The sequence below is a fragment of the Pristis pectinata genome, chromosome 9 (genome assembly GCF_009764475.1).
Source record: "Pristis pectinata isolate sPriPec2 chromosome 9, sPriPec2.1.pri, whole genome shotgun sequence".
NCBI classification, from domain to species: Eukaryota; Metazoa; Chordata; class Chondrichthyes; order Rhinopristiformes; family Pristidae; genus Pristis; species Pristis pectinata.
Window position 1 is genome coordinate 11,338,296 of NC_067413.1, and position 25,279 is coordinate 11,363,574.

The following is a 25,279-nucleotide window of genomic DNA, read 5'->3' on the forward strand; positions in this document are numbered from 1 at the left end:
ATAGAGAGGTGATAGGGTGAGGAGAAGCTGTAATATTTCTTAATTTGACTTCCTTCGAATCACAGTGTTATAGACAAATCTAGCATAGAAAAGATCAGTAGGCAGTGGCAATGACTTTGACCTTCTCCTCGTGTTCCTGAGAAAAAGGATAGGGTTGGTGATTAAGATATCTTTATTAGTCACATGTACATCGAAACACACAGTGAAATACATCTTTTGCATAGAGTATTCTGGGGGCAACCTGCAAGTGTCGCCACGCTTCCGGCGCCAATGTAGCACGCCCACTTTGGAATGTATTATCTGAAAACAAGATCGGGTCCCGCCCTCACTATAAAGAAACACTGACAGCCAGATGGGAGGCAGTCACAGCGGCCAGGGTGTTTTAGACCTGGATTGTTCATCACCAAGCAAACGTGAGCTTTACGCACTAGACCACCCACGCCTATCCCTCGCTACCTTGGCAAACAGGTGTGGTGCGCTCGATCTTTATTGTTCAATTGGTACAACAATTTACAACAGTTGTTATATACAATTATACAATGGTCGAAGTCCATCAATATCAACAGCAATGTTCAGTCTTCAGAACTGCCGCGACACTCCTGGTTTTAAGCCTTCAGGGTGAATCTCGTCAGTCTTTCCTCTGTTGACGTCTTCGCCTCTGTTGACGTCTTCACCTCCAGTGGAGCCTTCAGATCCTCACCTGGCATCAATGTCTTGGTCGGTCAAGCGCATCTCATGTTCCTTCAGGTTGTCGCTTCAACCTGAAGTACTAAGAACACATCTGTTAGTATTCCTCATATCCACCTTGCAGATCTTTGGGAGGTGAACTTATTCATCAGTGCTGGCCAGGCACTGGAACAAGTGCAACTGTGCATTTCTCGAAGGCCGCCTTTGCAAACAACCGATGGGGCAGTTCTTTGCCCGGTTATCTGCCCATCCGGGAACAGACCAAAATGTACCATCAACCGGGGTACCGGGTGTACGTACACTAAATGTCTACCACAAGCAAAAGCTCTTTGATTATTTTCTTCTTTGTAGGAAGGGTGTAGCCATCACCGCCTCCGCTGGGTTCTTTCAATCATTACCACCACCAGTCAGGTGGGCCTGTGTTACCCACGAGACCAGCGGGAAGGTGCGACTCGCTGTGATGCAGAAACCCAGCAAGACACCGCAGCTACAGTAACTGACCTCAGGTCCTGGTGGCGGGAACCAGGGGACTACCTTAAGAGGAACACAGTTACTTCGCCTTTTCTAGGGATTCTTTCAAGTCGCTTTGGCCACCAGTCAGGTGTTACCAGCGGGGAGGCGCGACTCACTGTGATGCAGAAACCTAGAGGAAGACACCACAGCTATAGTAACCAGACCTCAGGTCCTGGTAAGACCAGGGGAACACCTTGAAACGCATCAATCCAAAGAATTGATTAAGTGCACTTTTCGCTGTTTTAGGTGTAGTGTCCACCAGGTATCATCCGAAAACGAGATCGGGTCCCGCCCTCACTATAAGGGAACATAGGCGGCAGATGGAGGGCCGATGCCAAAGCCAAACTTATTGCAAAACATGATAAGTAAAATACATTTACAATAAGCAAAAGTATAAAATATATTAAAATACTGTAGCAACTCATCGAACCGGCTCCCAACATCGCGAATGTCATCGGAGGCCCCGATCCAAGATGGCGTGGGGCCCTCCTCCTTCCCCATCGTCGGGCTAGGAAAGCCCGCGTGTGGGAAGGTCAGGTGACCCGCGCATGACGTCAGCGCGGGAACTTTAGCGTGGGAAGTTTCGGATATTAAAGGCGCACCGCGGCCTTGTCGTTCATTTGACTTCTGATTTCAAACCAGCGACTCTGTCTTCATTTTGTAGTGTGTAGCTAGCCGCTACATTGGTGACCCCGACAGGCCCAAACGTTTTTGGACCCACGATGTCTGCACAACAAGAGGTACAGGCAGTAGCCCTTAAACTGCCCACCTTCTGGATCCTCAGGCCTCGTCTGGTTCGACCAGGCCGAGGCCCAATTCCAGATTCGCCAGATCACCAGGGACGACACCAAGTACTACTACGTGGTGAGCGCCCTCAACCAAGACACCGCAGCCCAGGTCGAGGACTTCATTCAGGTGCCCCTGGAGGAGGAGAAGTACGATAAGTTCAAGACCCTCCTTCTCGAGACTTTTGGCCTTTCCCGACACGAATGGGCCTCCGACCTCCTCCACCTCGATGGTTTGGGTGACAGACCCCCCCTCCACGCTCATGAACGAGATGTTGGCCCTGGCAGATGGCCACAAACCCTGCCTGATGTTTGAGCAGGCCTTCCTGGAGCAGTTACCTGACGATATCCACCTGCTCCTGGCGGATGCCGATTTCAGTGACCCCCGGAAGGTGGCTGCCTGGGCGGATGTCCTTTGGCAGGTGAAAAAGGAGAGCGGGGCGTCCGTCGAGCACGTTGCCACGCCACGTACCCAGCGGCCCAGCAGGCCAGACCTGGCAATCGAACGCACCCCACCCGCCACCAGGTCTGAGACACCGACCAACCAATGGTGTTTCTACCACCAGCGGTGGGGCGCTGACGCCCGCAGGTTCCAGCCACCATGCAGGTTTCCGGGAAACGCCAGAGCCAGCTGCCGCTGATGGCTACGGCGGCTGGCCACCCGGATAGCCTCTTGCATGTGTGGGACAGGCATTCTGGACATCGTTTCCTAGTGGACACCGGAGCCGAAGTCAGCGTCATGCCTCCCAACAGCCACGAGACTCGCAACTGCACACCAGGACCTGCCCTCAGAGCGGCCAACGGTAGCGCCATTCGGACCTTTGGCACCCGTTTGGTGCACCTCCAGTTCGGCACCTGCCACTTTACTTAGAAGTTCATCCTGGCCGCTATCACGCGACCACTTCTCGGGGCAGACTTCCTTCGCGCCAACTGTCTGCCGGTTGACCTGCGGGGTAAGGGTTTGGTACATGCCAAGACCTTCCAAATGTTCTCGGGTGAGGCCAAGCTACCGGCCCCACACCTCGACTCCATCATCACGTTGACTAACAAGTTCGCCAGGGTCCTGGCAGAGTTCCCATCCGTACTAACGCCCCAGTTCTCCACCACCTTGCCCAAACACGGTGTCCAGCATCACATCCCCACCCAGGGCCCTCCCCTCCACGCCAGTGCCCGGTGGCTACCCTCGGACAAGCTCCGCCTCGCGAAAGAGGAGTTAAAAAAAAATGGAGGAGTTGGGGATCATCCGCAGGTCGGACAGCCCATGAGCCTCTCCGCTACACATGGTCCCCAAGGCAGCCGGAGGCTGGCAACCCTGTGGCGATTACCAACACCTGAACGACATTGGTACCCCGTGCCGCATATTCAGGACTTCGCTGCCAAACTGCACGGGCGGTCCATTTTTTCCAAGGTCGACCTCGTCCAAGGGTATCACCAGATCCCAGTGCATCCGGATGACATTCCAAAGATGGCGCTGATCATACCTTTTGGCCTCTTTGAATTCGTCCAGATGCCCTTTGGCCTCAAGAACGCTGCTCAGTCCTTCCAATGACTGATGGACATGGTCGGGTGCGACCTTGACTTCGTCTTCATATGCCTCGATGACATCTTGATCGCCAGCAGCAGCCGCCAGGAACATTTCACGCACCTCCGCCAACTCTTTTCTCGCCTGAGGGATTTCGGCCTGCCCATCAACACAGCCAAGTGCCAGTTCAGGCTTGAGTCAATCGATTTCCTGGGCCATCGGATCAACAAACACGGCGCCACACCCCTGCCTGCAAAGGTCGATGCCATCTGCCACTTCGCCAGACCCACCCCCATCAAGGGCCTGCAGGAATTCCTCGGTACGGTAAACTTTTATCACTGGTTCATACCATGCGTGGCTCGCATCATGCGCCCGTTGTTTGCTCTCCTTTTGGGTGGAAGCAAGGACATTGTTTGGTCGGAGGAGGCTCACACCGCGTTCGTCGAAACCAAGCAGGCCTTGGCGGATGCAGTCATGTTGGTGCATCCTTGTATGGACGTCCCGACTGCCCTCACGGTCGATGCCTCCAGCACAGCAGTTGGAGGCGTTCTAGAGCAGCTTATCGAAGGGCGTTGGCAACCGCTGGCGTTCTTCAGCAGGCACCTTCGACCACCAGAGCTCAAATATAGTGCCTTCGACCGTGAGCTGTTGGCGTTGTACCTGGCCATCAGACACTTCCGATACTTCTTGGAGGGCAGGCCGCTTACAGCTTTCACCGACCACAAGCCGTTGACCTTCGCTTTCAACAAGGTCTCAGATCCCTGGTCAGCACGGCAGCAGCGGCACTTGTCGTACATCTCAGAGCACACCACTGACGTCTGCCGTCTGCCATCTGCCTGGGAAAGAGAACGTGGTCGCGGATGCACTGTCATGGCCCACCATCCAAGTTTTGTCCTGGGGGTGGATTTCAGCACCTTGGCAGAGGCATAGCGAACGGACATGGAGATGCCCAGCTATCGCACCGCAGTCTCGGGCCTGCAACTGCAAGACCTACTGGTAGGCCCCAGTGAGCGCACCCTGCTCTGTGATATCTCCACAGGTAGACCCTGCCCCATCATCCCAGATGCCTGGCGCCGACGGGTGTTTGATTCCATCCACGGCCTCGCACACCCATCTATCCGGACTACTGTCCGGATGGTGTCCGACAAGTTCATCGTAAACAAGTTTACGATGGGCCTGGTCCTGCACACACTGCCAAACCTCGAAAGTACAGCAGCATGTCAAGGCCCCCTTGCAGGATTTTCAATCTACCCTCCGGAGGTTCGACCATATCCATGTTGACTGGGTTGGCCCCCTCCCAGTCTCCCAAGGAGTGCGGTACCTCCTCACGATTGTCAACTGTTTTGCCCACTGGCCTGAAGCCATTCCCCTCACAGACACCTCCACCCAGTCCTGTGCACAGGTTCTTTTGTCAACTTGGGTGGCCTGTTTCGGTGTCCCGGCACATATCACCTCAGACGGGAGCTCAATTCACCTCTGGCCTGTGGTCTTCCGTCACCGACCTGTGGGGTTCCCAGATCCACCTCACCGCTGCCTATCACCCGCAATCCAACGGGCTGGTGGAGACGTTCCATTGACACCTGAAGTCAGCACTCATGGCCCGCCTTAAGGGGCCTAACTGGGTAGATTAACTCCCCGGGTCCTGCTGGGAATAAGCACCGTGCCAAAAGAGGACCTGCATACCTCGTCTGCCTCGTCTGGAGTTCCTACCAGCCCCTTGGGGGCCAGAGGAAGAACCTGCTGTGTTGCTCGACCGGCTGCGCGAGCGGCTTGGAAACCTGGCCCCGATACCCACCTCGTGACACGGATGGGCCCTGACCTGTATGCCGACTTCCCTCCAAGACTGTAAGTTTGTCTTCGTCAGGAGGGGTGCGCACCGAACACCACTGCAAACGGCCGTACGAAGGGCCATTCTGGGTCATCAGGCACAATAGGTCTACGTTTGTACTGGACATTGGGGGGCGCGAGGAGGTTTTTACAATTGACTGGCTGACTTGGACCAACCCGTGGTGGTCCAGCGAGTGCAACGCAGGGGCAGGCCCCCCAAGTCATAGTTTATTGATTCCGGCTTATGCGACGGTATTGGGGGTGGGGTGGGGGAAGGTGGCGCAGGTGGTTATGTAGCGACTCACTGCACCAGCATCGAACCAGCTCCCGACATTGCAAACGTCGTCGGAGGCCCTGATCCAAGATGGCGCGGGGCCCTCCTTCTTTCCCCATTGTCGGGCTAGGAAAGCCCGTGCATGGGAAGGTCAGGTGACCTGCGCGTGACATCAGTGCGGGAACTTTAGCGCGGGAAGTTCCAGATATTAAAGGCACACCATTCCCCTGTCATTCATTGGACTTCTGATTTCAAACCAGCGACTCTGTCTTCATTTTATAGTGTGTAGCTAGCCGCTGCAATATGATAAAATACGGTCAGAATCAATGGCATTGTTCACTCTTCGGAGCGCCCAACTATTCGAATATAGCAATCTCATTTGTCCATAAATATCTGTAGTAGGCCTATAGTTAATTTAATAGTAAGACTACAGATATTGGAGGCAAATGTCTTATATTTATTAATTCCTAAAAATTTCATCAACAAGTTATTTTCTTTGGCCCACAGACTGTGAGCTCCGATCACAAATCCGAAACATTCAACGATCTGTACCTTTGTTAATTCTTTAAGTTGTTCAACAAGATGTCAATACTTGTTTTGTTTCTCAGGCCAAGCTTTTGGGATAGAATTGTTATTTTCTTCAAATCTGATGGTGACGTCCACCACAGCTGCCCTGTTTCCTTTTACGAAAATCACATCGGGTTTCCACAGTGCACCACCATCATTCCTCAAATGCGGTTCAATGAAGGGGTCCCATTGATATTGTTCTGCTATGGTCTTCAGCTTTTCGACAGTCTTGTTGTGTCGTTTAATGCGTGACCCTTTGACAGCCAGACACCGCCCGGAGATGTGTGCGATGGTCTCGGCAAAACCACATCTCCGGCAAACTTTCACTGCATCAGGTACTCCACGACTATGTGTACACCTAGTAGGGTATTGCCTGCACCTTAACAGGATGGCATTCACGACCTGGTGCCCTTTCCAGGTCTTATGATTCCTCAGCCATGAATTGGAAGTCATGTCATTTTTGAATTCTTTGATACCAACACCTTTAGCTCAATGTTGTCCATTTATTGAATTCAGCCGATCGCCAGTCAATGTTAAATTTAGGCGGCCTGGCATCGTCCTCGGTGTTTTGTCCTAAGTCTACATCCAATTGCTCGTAAAAGCTCTCGGTAGGCTTTTCCATTATTCTGGCTAGTGCGGATACATCTTGGGCGATGGTAACGTCCTGTACCACAGCTAGCTTCTTCAACTTCTCGATGGTGGCCTCGTTGTTCTCACCTGCCCATTCGAACGAGTGTTCGATGGTAATATCCTCTGACTCCTCGAGAGCTTGTCGTTTCCTGATTATTGCAATAGGGATCTGAACTTCAAGTTTTGGTATACAAAGGCCACTGTCTCTCAACTTGAAATATAAAATTCCGTCAGTAGTATCCGGGGGTAGATGTAATATTTCTTTGACTGTCTTCCTGATGGATCTATCGAGCTCCCTAAGTGTGTTCTGGGATGCTTCTGTCAAGGTGAGGTGATAGTATGTCCTCGGTATATATGTACGGAGCAGTGTAATTTTCTGCATGGGCTTAAGTTTAGCTTTTTGCAGTTTCTCAAACCATGCATCAAGTTTGGAGGCTAGGTCTTCTTTTGAAATTCCACACCAGGGGTCGGTCTTTGCACCAAGATATTTCTCAATGTCCCCAGGTGGTATATATGTCAATTTTTCCAATCCAAACTGCCACTGCGCTTGGAATTATACACATAGGTCTTCCGTACACTGGTGTTAATTTCCAATCTGGTACCATTGCAGAAATCTCTCAAGATCTCGATATTTTTTGCCATGCCCTCATACGAGCCACTTAAAATTGCAACATCGTCAGCGAAGGCTAGTGCCCTGCAACGTGATCTTCCACTGGAGGTGGTAATTTCCACTCCATGGCCGCGGTGTTCTAAGGTGCTGATGAGGGGATCCATGGCGATGTTAAATAGGATTGGCGAGAGGGGATCACCCTGTTTCACCCCCCTCTTAATTGCAATTCTATTTGTTCTATTAGCACCAACCTCGACTACCGTAGAGGTGTTGTTATAGAGGTCCATTACCAGATCGATAAAAATTTTTGGCGCTCCCACCCTCTGTTGCGATCTCAATATCAGTTTGTGGCCAACAGAATCAAAGGCCTTCGCATAATCGACAGAAAGCACAGAGTTCCTTGGTGTTATGTTTAGATACTTTAATAATGTTTCTCAATATCATGATGTTCTCATTACAGCCAGGCATATTCAGCAAAAAAACCCCTTCTGTCGATGACTAATCTTTACTGATTCACTCAGTCGTTTTGCTAGAATCTTCGTAAACAATAAGAGGACCATTGGGCCGATGGTAATGGGCCTCCAGTTGTCCAGATTCTTCACTTGTTCCTCGTCATCAGTCTTTGGGATTAGTATTGTCCAGCTCTTCTTGAGACATTCCGGTACAGTACCGGATTGCAACCATAGTGTAAATAGTCTGGGCAATAGGTCTCCGTCACTATTCAATAATAGATCTTTTAGATCTTTCTTCTTGATATTATCCGGGCCTGCAGCACTATCATCTTTAATACTATGTAGTGCCTCGCTTACTTCGGTTTCCTCGATCTTTCTGAAGAGATTTTCACCATCGAAGTCCACAGTATGTTCTTCCAATTTCCTCAGGTCCGCTTTGTTGCTCGCCGACCCCAGTTTCTCCGTAAAGCGCCCGTATACCTCGTCGATTTTCAAGGGGCACTCGCTTTGTGCAGGCGCCCCCATCAATTGACGTGCGAGATGCTTAGTGTTTTTCGAATAGAGTCTGGGCGGCCCGGTATTCAGCTCTTCTCGCAGCTGTTCTCCGTTTGTTTCCAGTGTTGGTTTCATCGTTCCTCCTCTTGTGAACAACCTCGCTCTGCACCGATCGCTGCTTCTTCTGGAAGTGTGCAGCCAGGTCACTCGTGATATTCTCAAGTAGGCTAACCCCTGAGGTGAAGTCAATCTTGTTCTTTTTATTTCAGAGCAGATATTCTGCTTGATCTAAATTCTCTGCGATGTTATGAGACCGTTTCCCAGTGTAGTTGGTATGGGTTTTGTTCATTATCCTCATAGGGGAGTCTCCTCTCTGATCTTTTCCCAAGTCCACGTTCGCAGCCTCAGGTAACAATGGATTACCTTCGTTATTCACTCTGCGAGTGCCTGTAGAATTTCTTGATATTATTCTACGTTTGTCCGATATTTGTTTATTGGTCTTCGTTGTTAGGACCTTCGCAATTTCTATATTGATGTATCTTGCCCCTTTAAATCGTTCCTCCAACTCTAAGAGGAGTTTAACCTCCTCCTCTGACCATAGATCTTTCCTTCCGGGTTTCTTCTTCACCAGGATTGCCTCTGTTCTTTTAGTATTCCTCTCGGCCGGATGACGGTGGCGCTCATGTTGCCCAAGGCCTCGTTTTGTTCGGAATGCCTCTTTACATATTATACATTCAAAGATCTTTCCCGTCTCTTCCTGGTTACTTAAACCCTTGCATTTACCAGCATGGCAGGTAATAGAGTGAAGTTCTCCCACCGTCGCAATATCTGCAGGTTGCCATAACAGACCGCACATGATGTTGTCTTCTCAGATGTTTTCTAAGTGCCCCCATTTTATCATAGATCTCCCGGCAACCTTCAACGGGGCATCTCGTGGGTCTAAAGGGGATACTGATGTTATTTTCAATGACGAGCTTGTTTTCAGTTTCATTCCCGGGTGGATCTGTCCTCCTATTTTCCATGGTAATCTTCCATGGATTTCCACCCTCAATATATTTCGTATTATAAAAGGTTCTTGTTATAACCTTGATGGTACTTCCTTCTTCAATAATTTTAGTCTTCTTATTAGGACTATCAGTCTTGTGTTCGCGTCTCCGAAGGTAGCTGCCCCAACCCGGAGCACTGGGAACACCCACGGTAAAGATAAGTCTTCGATCCTCCTCGCCGGTTTGAGTGGAGGAGGACACCATCATCAGTGCGGGCCGGGCACCGGAATCCATGCAACTAACTCATTTGACGAAGGCTGTCGTTGCAAACGTGCCAACAGGGCAGTCCTTTGCCCGGTTATCTGCCCAACTGGGAGACCACGCACTATCCATTGAAAAGAAGGGTGTGGCTGAACACCACCTTCACCTGAGTTTCTAGAAATCACTTTGGCCACCAGTCTGGTGTTACCGGCGGGACCAGCGGGGAGGCACAACTCACTGTGGTGCAGAAACCAGAAAAGGTCACCACAGTCACAGTGTAACTAAACTCTGAAGGACCTGGTGGCGGGAACCGGGGGTTACCCCAAGAGAGTCATAGTTACTCCCGACACTGGAAGAACGTACAAACTCCTTACAGACAGTGTCTGGAATTGAACCTGGGTCACTGGCGTTGTAATAGCGTTACGCTAGCCTTGCCTGCCCACAGGTAATATTGGATGCAATAGGTATGCACCCAATGGCAGTGGTGGGATTCGAACCCATACCTCCGTGGAGACTTGAGTCTTAATCCAGTGCCTTGGACTGCTCAGCCACACTACCAACTAGACAAACCTAACATTGGAAAAGATCAGTAGGTAGGACCTAGCCAGTGGCAGTGACTTTAAGAAAGCCCTTCTCCAGATGTTCCTGAGAAAAGGGTAGGGTCGGTGATTAGCTGGAGCTTTCTGTGACAGAAATATTGTCAGCAGAGATGCAAATCATAATCATGTTGGCAGTGTTATGTACCAGCAACAAAAGAAACACACCGAGTCATGTATAAATGTTAGAAACAATTTTATTAATAACTACTTATTAATAAGAAAAGAAAAGTAAAAATGTTAGATATTAAACATTAACCCCAAAACGAAACTCGAAGTGTGTGTGTGTGTGTGTGTGTGTGTGGCAAATTCCCAAACTCCAAGTCCAGGAATAGTTCTCAAAGTTCAGTTCAGCAAGTCATAAGGTGAAACGTGAGCAAAGGCTTTTGCAAAACCACCGTTGACTGAAGAGAAAATGTAGAGAGAGAATAGAGAGAAGTTATGAAATTGAAATGTTCCATGATGGAACCCATACGACACCTCAATTAATGATGATCTCCACTGCTTTGTTCTGAAGTATCTGCCACCCCAAAAGGCATTCGAGATGTGACTATCCACACAAATACCTGTTTTTCTCTACAAGTTAATGACAGAGTGGACTCCACTGGATTGCTCCAAAAATCCGTACGTGGATTGTAGTGACAGACACAGTTATTGTTCTTCATCCATTGATATAGAGACCAGCAGGCAGTGTCTCTCTCTCTCTCTCTCTTCCTGTTCACTGACTCACTGAGCAAAAACGTCAGCATGTTGTTATCTTGCTGTTGTGACGACACCACACACACACACACACACACACACACACACACACACACACACACACACACACACACACACACAACTACAATACTATATTTTAAAGGGACCTTCACCAAATAGCAACCTGATCCGTAACAGCAGGAATGAGAGTTTGCTGCATAATCCACATATACTTCCAGTGATCCATAGCTGCAAGACTATGGCTTTCAAACTGAGGCTCCACCAGCTAGACGTGAAGGCTCATTGAAAAGGTTGGGGATTCAGTGAAAAGTCCAGTTGTAGCTGCAGAGTTGTATAGCTAGGGGTGTTCAGAATATTCCTGCTCTGCCTACGTGAGTAGCTGGTTCAAAGCCTAAAGACTGTACGTCCAATCTGTCCTTCAAAAGGAGAATGTCTGTGACAGCACATGGTATTCACTGCATTGGGCACTGGAAGTAAGTGTTTCCTATTGCAACTACTGAGACAGGATATCGTTTGATCAGAGAGTTGATGTCCAATCTGTCCGTCTGTTGTTGGTTGGAGGTAGGGGATTCAAGAAATGCAGCTTAAAAATGTTTAGGATAGGTGGATGTTTCTGCACAGTAACCATTGCATCACTTTGAAAGATAGATGTTCAGGCTGATAACATAACTACACTATAGAACAACAGTGAAGCATATATGTAGTAGGATAGAATAATGGAGCCATCACTAATAACATTATCCTGTGTTGCAGCATTGACACGTTCTGACTTGTTGAACCTCAGAAGCACAGGTCATGAGTCACTGGGAAGTAGATGTGCCAATGTCGGAGCCTGACGAATCATCGAAACATTATGGCACAGAAAGGGGCCATTTGAACCTTTGAGTCCACACCAAATCCTAACAAAGCAAAATAAAATCAGGAACACTCAGTCGGTCCGGTAGCATTGTTAGAGTTAAAGTTTCAGGTTGAAGACCCTTTGTCAGAGCAATCCTGTTGGGCCTGTTCCTGAGCGCTTTCCTGGTAGTCATACAAATCATTCTCTCCCAAGGGCCCTTCCCGTTCCTTGTTGAAAGCCCTGATCAATTCTGTTTCCTTGCCAGCAGTGAACTTCCCATCATAGCCACACTGGGATTTAAAAAGAAGCTCTTCCTCCCGTTCCCTTGTTATGTTTTGCCCAATTGTGGATGCTTAGTCATTGGATGGATGTTCAAGGGCTACAGTGAATAGAATTTTAGGGTAATCAGGAGATCTGGGGCAGGCAGTAGGTAAAGTGGATGAGGCGCAGTAATTGCCATGGCATTGAATTGTTGAGCAGGTTCGAGAGACCAGATGGACTCCTGCTTCTAATTCTTACTTGCTGCTTGTGTTTCAACACACAATTTTTTTTACTATATTAATTGGGGAAAAATACGAGTATGGAAAGTGTGTAGCAAAGAAGCAACAGCATATCATATACTATTTGTATTGGTTTATTATTGTCACTTGTACTGAGATACAGTGGAAAAACTTGTCGTGCATACCGTTCGTACAGTCAATTCATTACACAGTGCAGTTACCATAGAACCATACAGCACAAAACAGGCCCTTCGGCCCACCGTGTTGTGCCGTCCATCAGACCACCCTCACACTACCTAACCCCTTCCTCCCACCTATCCCTCTATCTCACGTTCCTCCATGTGCCTATCCAACAAGCTCTTGAACCTGTTCAATGTATCTGCCTCCACCACCACCCCAGGCAGTGCATTCCATGCACCAACCACTCTTTGGGTGAAAAACCTCCCTCTGACATCTCCCCTGAACCTCCCACCCATAACTTTAAAGCCATGACCTCTCGTCTTGAGCATTGGTGCCCTGGGAAGGGGGCACTGACTGTCTACTCTATCTATTCTCAATATTTTATATACCTTTATCATGTCTCCTCTCATCCTCCTCCTTTCCAGTGAATAAAGCCCTAGCACCTTAAGCCTCTCCTCATATTCAATACTCTCCAATCCAGGCAGCATCCTGGTAAATCTCCTCTGCACCCTCTCCAATGCCTCCACATCCTTCCTATAATGAGGCGACCAGAACTGATGTTACGGACTCAGTGAAAGTCCCTTTAAGATAGAGAGTGTGTGTGTATGTGTGTGTGGGGCGTGCTTACGTCAATAGAAGATAAAGGACGTAATGACGTTGTTGAAGAAGTAAGAAGAAGAAGAAAGAAAGAGAGAGAAGGGAGAGAGACACCAGCCTGCTTGTTTTCTCTATCGATGGATGAGAAACAATAACTGTGTTTGCCACTGAAATCCATGTATGGAAGTTGGAAGTAATCCGGTGGAGTTCACTTTGTTGCTGACCTGTAGAAGGAAACAGGTATTTGTATGTGGACGACCACGGTTCGGATGCTTTTCGGGGTGAGGAAGTCACTACCGAGTAAACACTGAAGTGTCGTTTGGGTTCCATCGTGGAACATTTGGATTTCGTATGTACTCTCTCTATGTTTTTCTACATCTACATCTTATCTTCAGACAACGGTGGTTGTTGAAGAAGCCCTTGCTCATGTTTCACCTTATGGCTTGCGGAACTGAACTTTAAGAACCATTCAGGAACTGGGAGTTTTGGACTTTGTCACACACACACACGAAGAGTTTAGTTTTGGGGTTAACGTTCGAGGTTTAACATTCTTGAATTCTAACATACTAACATTTTTACTTTTATTTTACGTATTATCATAAGTAGTGATTAATAAAATAGTTTTTAACACTGAATCATGCTCAGTGTGTTTCTTTTGTTGCTGGTTTGTGACAAAATTGGGGGCTCGTCCGGGATAGTTCCCAAGGTTAACGAGTGTCGTCTGGGATTGTACCCCAGATTGACGAAATTTGTTCGAGATTCAATCCAAAGATTTTTGAGGGAGGTCTGATAAATTCTTTTTAATTGGCTTGTGTGTGTGGAAACCAGCAGCAATGGATATTAAGGCATTTTTGGAGTCACCAACCCAAAAGGGATTGGAGGTGGCGAAAAAGGATGATTTGATAAAGATTGCTACAAGGCTAAACCTTACAGAAGTAAAGCAGTCTATGAGAAAGGCAGATATTCAGAGACTGATAGCTGGCCATTATGTGGAAAAGAAAGTGTTTGAGAAGGAAGTGTTAAAACAGTTTCCTGGCAGTGAAATAGCAATTTCTGAGGCACAGGTGCAGCTGGCAAAGATAGAAGCTGAACGAGAGCAAACCCAGTTAAAGATAGAGGCTGAACGAGAACAAACCCAGTTAAAGATAGAGGCTGAACGAGAACAAAAGAAATTAGAGGCCGAACAAAAGATAACTCAGATGAAGATAGAAGCTGATCTAGCAATGAAGCAGATGGAGCTGGATAACGAGGAGAAAAAGAGGCAGCATGAGTTACAAATGAAGCGTAGGAGTTCGGAATCTGATTCTGATGATGGTTTTTCAGCCAGCAGGGAGGTTCGATTAGTCCCTCCGTTTGAAGAAGATCAGGTTGATCAGTATTTCCAACATTTTGAAAAGGTTGCTGTGAGTTCAAACTGGCCAAGGAAAGGATGGGCTCTTATGGTACAGAGTGTGATTAAAGGTAAAGCTCAAAAAGCTTATTCTGCTTTGTCTGTTGAGGATGCAGCTGATTATACCAAGGTAAAACAAGCTATATTGAAGGCCTATGAATTGGTCCCTGAGGCTTATAGACAAAAATTCAGAGACTTGAGGAAATCTGCAGATCAGACTTATATGGAATTTGCCAATGGAAAGAGAATATGTTTTGAACGATGGTGCCTGGCTAAAAATGTAGATGGGGATTATGATAAATTGACAGAATTGATACTGGTGGAAGACTTTAAAAGATGTGTTCCAGCTGAATTAACAACATATTTAAATGAAAAGGCAGTGGAAACTTTACAAGAAACTGCTAGGTTGGCAGATGATTATGCTTTAACCCATAAATCCAAATGGGGACAACCTAAAACCTTTCAAAAGAGTTACAAAGACAATCCAGGTAAACCGGAGATTAAATTGGGAGGTAATCAAAAAGGAAAAGATGAAAAGAAACCAGGGCTGGAGAAACCTGTTGAGCGTACTTGTTATTACTGTAGGAAACCTGGCCACGTGATATCTAATTGTGCCCTTTTGAAGAAAAAGAAGGAAGCTGGGCCCAATGCTTGCTTTCAGGCAATTAAAAATCAAAAAGGTTTAGGAGATGCTGTTAAAGATCAGTCCTTGCAAGAGGGAAAAGTGGAAAAGTTGGAGGAGGTGAGAAAAGAATTCCGTTCGTATGTATCAGAGGGTTTTGTTTCACTGAATGATGAGTCACCCCAGGTGCCAGTGAAAATTCTTAGAGATACTGGGGCTAGTCAATCTCTCTTGCTGGACAGTGTTTTAAATTTTGGTGAAGAAAGTGACACTGGTGAAGTAAATCTAGTGCGAGGCGTTACAGGTGAGACCATGTCTGTCCCTTTTCACAGGGTGATTTTAAAGTCAAAGTTCGTAGAAGGACCAGTCGAGATAGGGATAAGACCTAGTTTGCCAGTGGAAGGAGTTTCTTTGTTATTGGGAAATGACCTTGCAAATGGAGAAAGTGATCCTGTGGTACGGTTAACAACCAAACCAAGGATTGATGAGTCTGAGGATGATTCAGATGTTTACCCATCATGTGCGGTGACTCGAGCTAGAGCTAAAGAATTAGCCAAGACAGACAGTCCGGTGCAGTCTGATGTAGTTCCTTGTGACAGTCCTAAACAGGAAGAAAATTATGATGCCTTATCTGAGACTTTTCTGTCTTCATTGGAGGATCAACATCCTTATAGTGAGCCTGAATTTAAAGATTTGTCTTTGTCGAGGAAGGATTTTATGGTGGAACAGACAAAGGACCCTGAGTTGACAGAATTGAAAGAAAAAGCACTCTCATGTGAGGAGATTGAAAAGGTGCCAACTGGATACTATGTCAAAAATGGAGTGTTAATGAGGAAATGGAGACCTCCTCATGTTCCTGTTACTGAGGAATGGGAAGTTATTCATCAGGTTGTTGTTCCAAAAGTTTATAGGGATGAGATTTTAAACCTGGCCCATAGTATGCCTTTGGGTGGTCATTTTGGGGTGAATAAAACTGTAGGGAAGATCTTGAAACAATTCTATTGGCCTGGTTTGAGAAAAGATGTGGTGATGTTTTGTCGAACCTGCCACACATGTCAGATGGTAGGTAAACCAAATCAAAAACCCCCTGTGGCTCCTTTGAAACCAATTCCTGCTTTTGGTGAACCCTTTTCGAAGGTGATTGTGGACTGTGTTGGCCCCTTACCAAAGTCTAAGACTAGAAATCAGTATTTGTTAACCATCATGTGTGCCACTTCTAGATTTCCAGAGGCAATACCCCTTAGAAATATTAAGGCCAAGACGGTGTCAAAGGCTCTTGTAAAATTTTTTACCTTGTTTGGTTTGCCAAAAGAAATCCAATCTGATCAAGGTAGTAATTTTATGTCAAAAATTTTTCAACAAATAGTCTATGAGCTGGGAGCAAAGCAGATTGTATCATCTGCATATCACCCAGAATCTCAAGGAGCTCTGGAGAGATTTCATTCTACTCTCAAAAATATGCTGAAGACTTATTGCTTTGAAAACACCAAGGATTGGGACGAAGGTATCCATTTACTTTTGTTTGCCGTTAGAGAATCGATCCAGGAGTCAATCGGATTTAGTCCGTTTGAGCTTGTGTTTGGACATAGGGTGAGAGGACCTTTGGAGTTGTTAAGAGAGCAATGGGTTAATGAGGAAGTTCACTTGAGTCTGTTGGACTATGTCCAAAATTTAAAACTCGGTTGGAGAGAGTCTGCCAGCTAGCGAGAGAGAATTTGAAAACAAGCCAGATAAGAATGAAGACATATTTTGATAGACGTGCTCGGCCTAGGACATTCGCAGTGGGGCAAAAGGTATTGGTATTTTTCCCTAGCCAAAATAATCCCTTGCAAGCTCGTTTTTCTGGACCCTATGTTATTGAATCTCGAGTGACTGATCTAACATATATAATCAAAACACCAGATAGACGCAAGAAAACACAACTCTGTCATGTAAACATGCTAAAACCTTATTATGAGAGGGATTCAGTTGTGGCCTTGGTGGATGGTGTAAAGGTTGTTTCTAGAATGCCTGATGTTGATGTTGAGGAAGGCCAATTTAGACCAAATATTGTTCCATCGAAACTGAAAAACCAAAATATCATGGAGAACCTTGAAACGAAGTTGGACCATTTACAAGTTTCACAAAAACAACAGATGAGAGAATTAATTTTAAAATTTAAAAATCTGTTCCCAGATGTTCCAAACAGAACATCGATAATTACTCATGATGTTGATGTTGGGGATGCAAAACCAATCAAACAACACCCATATCGAATGAATGTGGAAAAAAGTAAACTTGTTGATCAGGAAATAAAATACATGTTGGAAAATGATATTATTAGACATTATAGTTCAAATTGGAGTTCGCCCTGTGTTATTGTACCTAAACCTGATGGAACTGTTAGATTTTGCACAGATTACAGGAAAGTGAATGCTGTAACAAAGTCAGATGCTTACCCTATTCCTAGGGTGGATGATTGCATAGACAGAGTGGGAAAGGCAAAATTTCTTACAAAGATTGACCTATTAAAAGGGTACTGGTGTGTTCCATTAACAGATAGAGGACGAGAGATTTCAGCCTTTGTAACCCCTTCTGGATTGTATGAATACAATGTTTTGCCATTTGGAATGAAAAATGCTCCGGCAACATTTCAAAGAATGATTAATTCAGTGATTCATGGGTTAAACCATACAGATGCCTACATTGACGACTTAGTGACTGGGAATGATACATGGGAGGATCACATCTCTGCGTTAGAAAGGTTGTTTGAAAGACTTTCCAAGGCTAACCTTACAGTTAACTTGGCTAAAAGTGAATTTGGCCATGCCACTGTGACGTATCTTGGTTATGTTGTAGGTCAAGGCAAGCAAGCTCCTGTTCAGGCAAAAGTTCAAGCAATATCTGAGTTCCCTATTCCCACAGGTACGAGGACTGTTAGAAGATTTTTGGGAATGGTTGGATATTATCGAAAATTTTGTAAAAGTTTTGCTGATATTGCTCTTCCCCTAACTAATCTTCAGAAGAAGGGAGTAAAGTTTGTTTGGACAGATTCTTGTCAAGAAGCATTTGAGAAGCTGAAAGCCATTTTATGCTACCATCCTGTGCTCAGAACACCTGACTTTGAAAAGCCATTTTCATTAGCAGTAGATGCCAGTGATGAAGCTGCAGGAGCTGTGTTGTTGCAGAAGGGTGACCTTGATGATATTGACCATCCTGTAGCTTACTTTTCAAAGAAATTTAATGAGCATCAAAAGAATTATTCCACCATAGAGAAAGAATTACTGTCGCTTGTTTTAGCCTTGCAACATTTCAGTGTATATGTTTGCACCGCTCAGAAACCATTGACTGTGTATACAGATCATAACCCATTGGTGTTTCTGAGCCGAGTCAAAAACAAGAACAGAAGGCTGTTAAATTGGAGTTTAATTTTGCAAGAGTTTGATCTCATGATAACTCACATTAAAGGCAAAGATAATGTGATTGCTGATTGTCTTTCCCGATGTTAAATGGGAAACATGTATCTGTACTAATCTGATAGTCTGTAGTTGTGTAGCATGATAATTATTAACATTACTAACTGTATGCGCGGTTAAAATTTTCTTGGGAAAATTTTTTTTTTAGGTGGGAGGTGTTACGGACTCAGTGAAAGTCCCTTTAAGATAGAGAGTGTGTGTGTATGTGTGTGTGGGGCGTGCTTACGTCAATAGAAGATAAAGGACGTAATGACGTTGTTGAAGAAGTAAGAAGAAGAAGAAAGAAAGAGAGAGAAGGGAGAGAGACACCAGCCTGCTTGTTTTCTCTATCGATGGATGAGAAACAATAACTGTGTTTGCCACTGAAATCCATGTATGGAAGTTGGAAGTAATCCGGTGGAGTTCACTTTGTTGCTGACCTGTAGAAGGAAACAGGTATTTGTATGTGGACGACCACGGTTCGGATGCTTTTCGGGGTGAGGAAGTCACTACCGAGTAAACACTGAAGTGTCGTTTGGGTTCCATCGTGGAACATTTGGATTTCGTATGTACTCTCTCTATGTTTTTCTACATCTACATCTTATCTTCAGACAACGGTGGTTGTTGAAGAAGCCCTTGCTCATGTTTCACCTTATGGCTTGCGGAACTGAACTTTAAGAACCATTCAGGAACTGGGAGTTTTGGACTTTGTCACACACACACACGAAGAGTTTAGTTTTGGGGTTAACGTTCGAGGTTTAACATTCTTGAATTCTAACATACTAACATTTTTACTTTTATTTTACGTATTATCATAAGTAGTGATTAATAAAATAGTTTTTAACACTGAATCATGCTCAGTGTGTTTCTTTTGTTGCTGGTTTGTGACACTGAACACAGTACTCGCCTAAGTGTGGCCTAACTAGAGTTTTGTAAAGCTGCATCATAACCTCGCGGCTCTTAAACTCAATCCCGCGATTTATGAAAGCCAACATCCCATTGGCCTTCTTGACTGCTCTTTCCACCTGTGAGGCAACTTTCAATGAACTGTGAATATGAACCCCCAGATCCCTCTGCTCCTCCACACTGCCAAGTACCTTGCCATTTACCCTGTACTCTGCCCTGGAGTTTGTCCTTCCAAAGTGTACCACCTCACACTTCTCCGGATTGAACTCCATCTGCCACTTGTCAGCCCAGCTCTGCATCCTATCAATATCCCTCTGTAAGCTCCGACAGCCCTCCACACTATCCACAACACCGCCTATCTTAGTGTCGTCCGCAAACTTACTAACCCAGCCCTCCACCCCCTCATCTAAGTCATCTATAAATATCACAAAAAGTAGAGGTCCCAGAACCAATCCCTGCGGGACACCACTAGTCACTGCCTTCCAATCCGAGGGCACTCCTTCCACCACAACCCTCTGCTTTCTACATGCAAGCCAATTCCTAATCCACACAGCCAAGCTTCCTTGGATCCCTTGGCCTCTGACCTTCTGAAGAAGCCTACCATGAGGAACCTTATCAAATGCCTTACTAAAATCCATGTAAACCACATCCACCACATTGCCCTCATCAATCTTCCTGGTCACCTCCTCAAAGAACTTTATCAGGCTTGTGAGGCAAGATCTTCTCTTCACAAAGCCATGCTGGCTGTCCCTAATCAGTCCATGATTCTCAAGGTGTTCATAAATCCTATCCCTTAGAATCCTTTCTAACAGCTTACCCACCACAGACATGAGACTCACTGGTCTATAATTCCCTGGCCTATCCCTATTACCTTTTTTGAACAAGGGGACCACATTCGCAACCCTCCAATCCTCCGGCACCACCCCCGTAGACAACGAGGACTCAAAGATCCTTACCAGCGGTTCAGCAATCTCCTCCCTAGCCTCTCGAAGCAGCCTGGGGAAAATCCCGTCAGGCCCCGGAGATTTATCTGTCTTAATATTATTTAACAACTTCAACACATCCTCTCTCTTGATATCAACAACCTCGAGAACATTACCCCTACCAGCACTCCCTTCCGCATCATCAAGACCCCTCTCCCTGGTGAATACCGAAGAGAAGTACTCATTCAGAACTTCTCCCACTTCCGCCGCCTCCAAGCAAATTCTCCCACCTTTGTCCTTAATCGGACCTACCTTCACCCTAGCCATCCTCCTACCCTTCACGTATTTGAAAAAGGCCTTGGGATTTTCCTTAACCCTACTAGCCAAAGCCTTTTCATGTCCCCTTCTAGCTCTCCTCAGCCCTTTCTTAAGTTCCTTCCTCGCTACCCTATATTCCTCACGGGCCCTGTCTGAACCTTGCTGCTTATACCTCACGTATGTTACCTTCTTCTCCCTAACAAGTCGTTCCACCTCTCTCGTCACCCACGGTTCCTTCACCCTGCCATTCCTTCTCTGCCTCACCGGGACATATTTATCCCTAACATCCTGCATAAGATCCCTGAATATCGACCACATCCCCGTGGTACATTTTCCTTCAAAAAGGACATCCCAATTTACACTCCCAAGTTCTCTCCTTATAGCCTCGTAGTTAGCCCTTCCCCAATTGAAAAACCTCTTGTCCTCTCTGCACCTGTCCCTGTCCATGACAATTTTAAAGGCTATGGAGCAATGGTCACTGTCCCCCAAATGCTCACCCACCAATAGATCCTTCACCTGTCGCGGTTCATTTCCTAAAACTAGATCTAACATGGCATTCCCTCTAGTCGGCCTGTCGACATACTGCGTCAGGAATCCCTCCTGGACACACTTAACAAATTCTGTCCCATCTAAACATTTGGCACTAAGCAGGTTCCAGTCTATATTTGGGAAGTTGAAGTCTCCCATTATAACAACCCTGTTATTTCTGCTTCTCTCCAAACACTGCCTGCCAATCTGCTCCTCTATATCTCTACTGCTACCGGGGGGCCTATAGAATACTCCTAGTAGAGTAACTGCTCCTTTCTTGTTCCTTAACTCCACCCATGCGGACTCTAGAGATGATCCTTCTACAACATCCATCTTTTCCACAGCCGTAACAGTGTCCCTGACCAGTATCGCCACCCCTCCACCTCTTCTCCCCCCTTCCCTATCCCTCTTAAAACACCGAAAACCAGGAATATTCAATATCCACTCCTCTCCTGACGTCAACCACGTCTCAGTAATAGCCACGATATCATAGTCCCCCATCCTTATCCAAGCCCTCAGTTCATCCCCCTTATTCCTGACACTTCTTGCATTTTAAACACACTTCAGTCCATCTACCTTACTACTTTTACAGCCTGTATTCTGCTTCTCCTTCCCCAAAGCCTCTCTACCTGTTTGATCTAACTTTTCCCCATCCCCTTCTTCCTCTGACCTACTCCTCCGGTTCCCTTCCCCCTCACAAACTAGTTTAAACCCTCCTGTACCACCCTAGCAAATCTCGCCGCAAGGATATTGACCCCCTTCTGGTTCGGGTGTAACCCGTCCTCTCTGTACAGGTCCCACCTTCCCGAGAAGAGATCCCAATGATCCAGAAATCTAAAACCCTCCCTCCTGCACCAACTTCTCAGCCACACATTTACCTGCCACCTCCTCCTATTCCTACCTTCACTATCACGTGGCACTGGCAGCAATCCCGAGATTGCTACCCTTGAGGTCCTGTTCCTCAATTTTCTGCCTAGCTCCCTGAACTCACTCTTCAGGACCTCATCCCCCTTCCTACCTATGTCATTGGTGCCAATATGGACCACAACTTCTGGCTGCTCTCCCTCCCACTCAAGAATTCTGTGGACCCGATCAGTGACATCCCGGACCCTGGCACCTGGGAGGCAACATACCATCCGGGACTCATGCTCACTGCCACAGAACCTCCTGTCTGCTTCCCTGACTATCGAGTCCCCTATCACTACCACATGTCTCTTTCCCACCCTTCCCTTCTGAGCAGCAGTACCAGTCCCAGTGCCAGAAACCTGGTAACTGCAGCTAGGCCCCTGCAGGTCATCCCCCTCAACAGCTTCCAAGGCAGAAAACTTGTTACTGAGGGGAACAGCCTCCGGGGCTCTCTGTCCTGTCTGCCTGCCTGACTTCTTCTTCCTCTTCCCTCCCCTGACCGTCACCATTCTATCTGCCTCCTGAACCTCAGATGTACCTACCCTAAGGGGGGTGACTGTCACCTGATGCACCGTGTCTACATAACTCTCTCCCTCCCTTATGCTGCGCAGTGTTTGTAGCTGCGACTCCAGCTCATCAACTCTGAGCCGAAGTTCATCCAGCCTCAAGCATTTAGTGCAGATGTGGCCATCTTGGACCGCAGCAAGGTCCACGAGTTCCCACATCAAACAGCTGCAGCACACCACCATGTCCTCCATCTGACTACCTTTTTTTTTCCCTAGTTAGTCCCACCTACAAATCTATAATGACCAAAAGCTAAACCTTGCCTTTACCTACTTACCAGCTACTTACCAGCTTACATTGAGTTAGTACAGAGTGCATTGAGGTAGTACAGGTAAAAACAATAACAGTCCAGAGTAAAGTGTCACAGCTACAGAGGAAGTGCATTGCAGGTGGACAATAAGGTGCAAGGTCACAACAAGGTAGATTGGGAGGTCAGAGTCCATCTCATCGTATAAGGGAACTGTTCAATAGTCTTAGCACAGTGGGATAGAAGCTGTCCTAGTAACTATTAGGAAAACAATGGTTCAGTGTTGTTTATTCTTCTGGTTATCCTGAATGGCGAATGTAGGGAAATTAGATGTCAATCTCTCTCACGGGCACATGCAAGGAAACTTTTGATGTGGACACAAGAGCCTGAGATACTGGAATCTGGAGCAACAAACAATCTGCTGGAGGAACTCAGTGGGTTGAGCAGCATCTGTGGGAGGGGAAAGGAATTGTTGACGTTTCTGCATCAGGACACTTTTAATGTGACTTGTTGGCTGTAGTCTGTACTGTAAAACACACACCAACTAAACCCCTATTTAATGTTTCATTTATTAGCGTTCCGGTGTACATGATCCTACTTTCCCTACCATACTTGAGGGAGAACAAGTCAGTGGGATACGGTGAGAGGGGCCAACTAGATTGCTCTTAAGAAGAACCATTGCAGACTCATGGGGTGGGAACAAATGGTGTCCTCGGATCCTCAGTAATTCTACGGGCATGCAGAAGCAAACATGTAGAATGAGACTGTCCATTATCTGATGCTTAAGGCATTAAAGTAAAATATGTTTCAGCAGTTTCAATGGATGGGAGCCCAGAGGTAGAATTGGCAGGAAATGGGTCTAATTTGATTGTCTATTGTAAGCAGCTGGTGCAGCAGTGGGCGATGCTGAGAGGTCGGGATTAAGCTGACATTTTGTTTTTGTTTGAACTTGACCTCGGTTCAGAGCAGACAAAATGGAACCCACCAGTGTTCCTTTGTGTGCTTGAAGAACTGTACTCATTCAACATGCAGATGGACGGAAGATTAATGCTGCCCTTTGTGTTTGCAGTTTTGTTCTGGTTAACAGCATTGCTTTGCAAGGGGATGGTTGCTCCATTTGCAAGAAAGTAGAAAATGATCTTCATCAGCTCTCCTTGGCACTGAACTGCTCCCGACAGGTGGGTTAACATCATTTGCAGAACATTAATTGCAATGAATGTACAGTTTAGTGGGTTGCCAATGCATTGCCTGTAAAGTGGTAGAAGGAGATTCAATAATAATTTTTAAAAGAGATTTGGATAAATGCTTAAAAAGGGAAACTTTCCAAGAACATCGGGAAAGAGCAGGGGTGTGCAACTAATTGGAACGTGATTTTAAAAAATGGGCAAATTAGCTGCTTTATGCCTTCTACAATTGTGTGACCAGAGCAAAGTGAAATGGTGCAAGTTAATACATCACTTACTCTCTGTTCTACTCTTGTAAGTAATTAAATTTTGTTACAAACTTTGTGGTCAGTTATTGATTCAGCTATCTGTGGCAGTGACCTTTATTTAAAAAAAAATGTTTATTTCAAAAAGATTAATTTCATTGCACAGCCAGTGATATGTTATAGTTGTGACCACAATGTTTTAACCTTGGAACTCTGCATTGCCTTTGACCTCGCCTTTCCTTTGTTATCTCCTGTCCTTGCCTCCCTGTGTATTTTCAAGTTGCTTTATCCATTTGCCCCAGGGCTCCTTTATTATCCCATTGTGGTAATTTCCCCTCTGGGCTCCTGGAATCCTTTCTACTTAACTTTCCCCAGCTCTTCCTGTCAGTTACAAGTCCATTGTTGCTTTAGAATTGCCTTTCAATCATCCTCCCCATTTACCCCTACAACCCCTGCATTTGGTGCCACCTTTAGGATTACCTCTGACCATGACCTGTTTAGACTTCTCTTGCCTCCCACTCCCCGCTCAGCATCCTACCACCCATTCGTGAATTGCCCAATGTTAGAACATAGAACAAAACAGCACAGGAACAGGCCCTTCAGCCCACGATGTTGTACCAGACTAAATAAAACTAGTAAGTAAAAGTCTACTAAACTAGTCCCTTCTGCCTACACAATGTCTATATCCCTCATTCTCTGCATATTCATGTGCCTATCTAAGAGCCTGTTAAATACCTCTATCGTATCTGCCTCCACTACCACACCTGGCAGTGCATTCCAGGCACCCACCACTCTGTGTATATATAAAACGATACTGCCCCGCACATTTCCTTTGAACTTGCCCCCTTGTCACCTTAAATGCATGCCCTCTAGTATTAGACATTTTGACTCGGGGGGGGGGGGGGGGGGGAATATTATTAAAGATGCATTGTGGATGTGAACTATTCTGGAATCGGGTGGCATCACATAAAC

At 46.3% G+C, this 25,279-nt stretch overlaps 1 protein-coding gene across 1 annotated transcript in view; it reads left to right on the top strand.

The window, feature by feature from the left end:
* Positions 1-25,279, top strand: part of mppe1 (metallophosphoesterase 1) — a 61,633-nt gene that overhangs the window by 18,672 nt on the left and 17,682 nt on the right. The window contains exon 5 of the mRNA XM_052024007.1: positions 23,948-24,056. Coding sequence (XP_051879967.1) covers positions 23,948-24,056 — 109 coding nt within the window. The remainder of the gene's footprint in view (positions 1-23,947; positions 24,057-25,279) is intronic.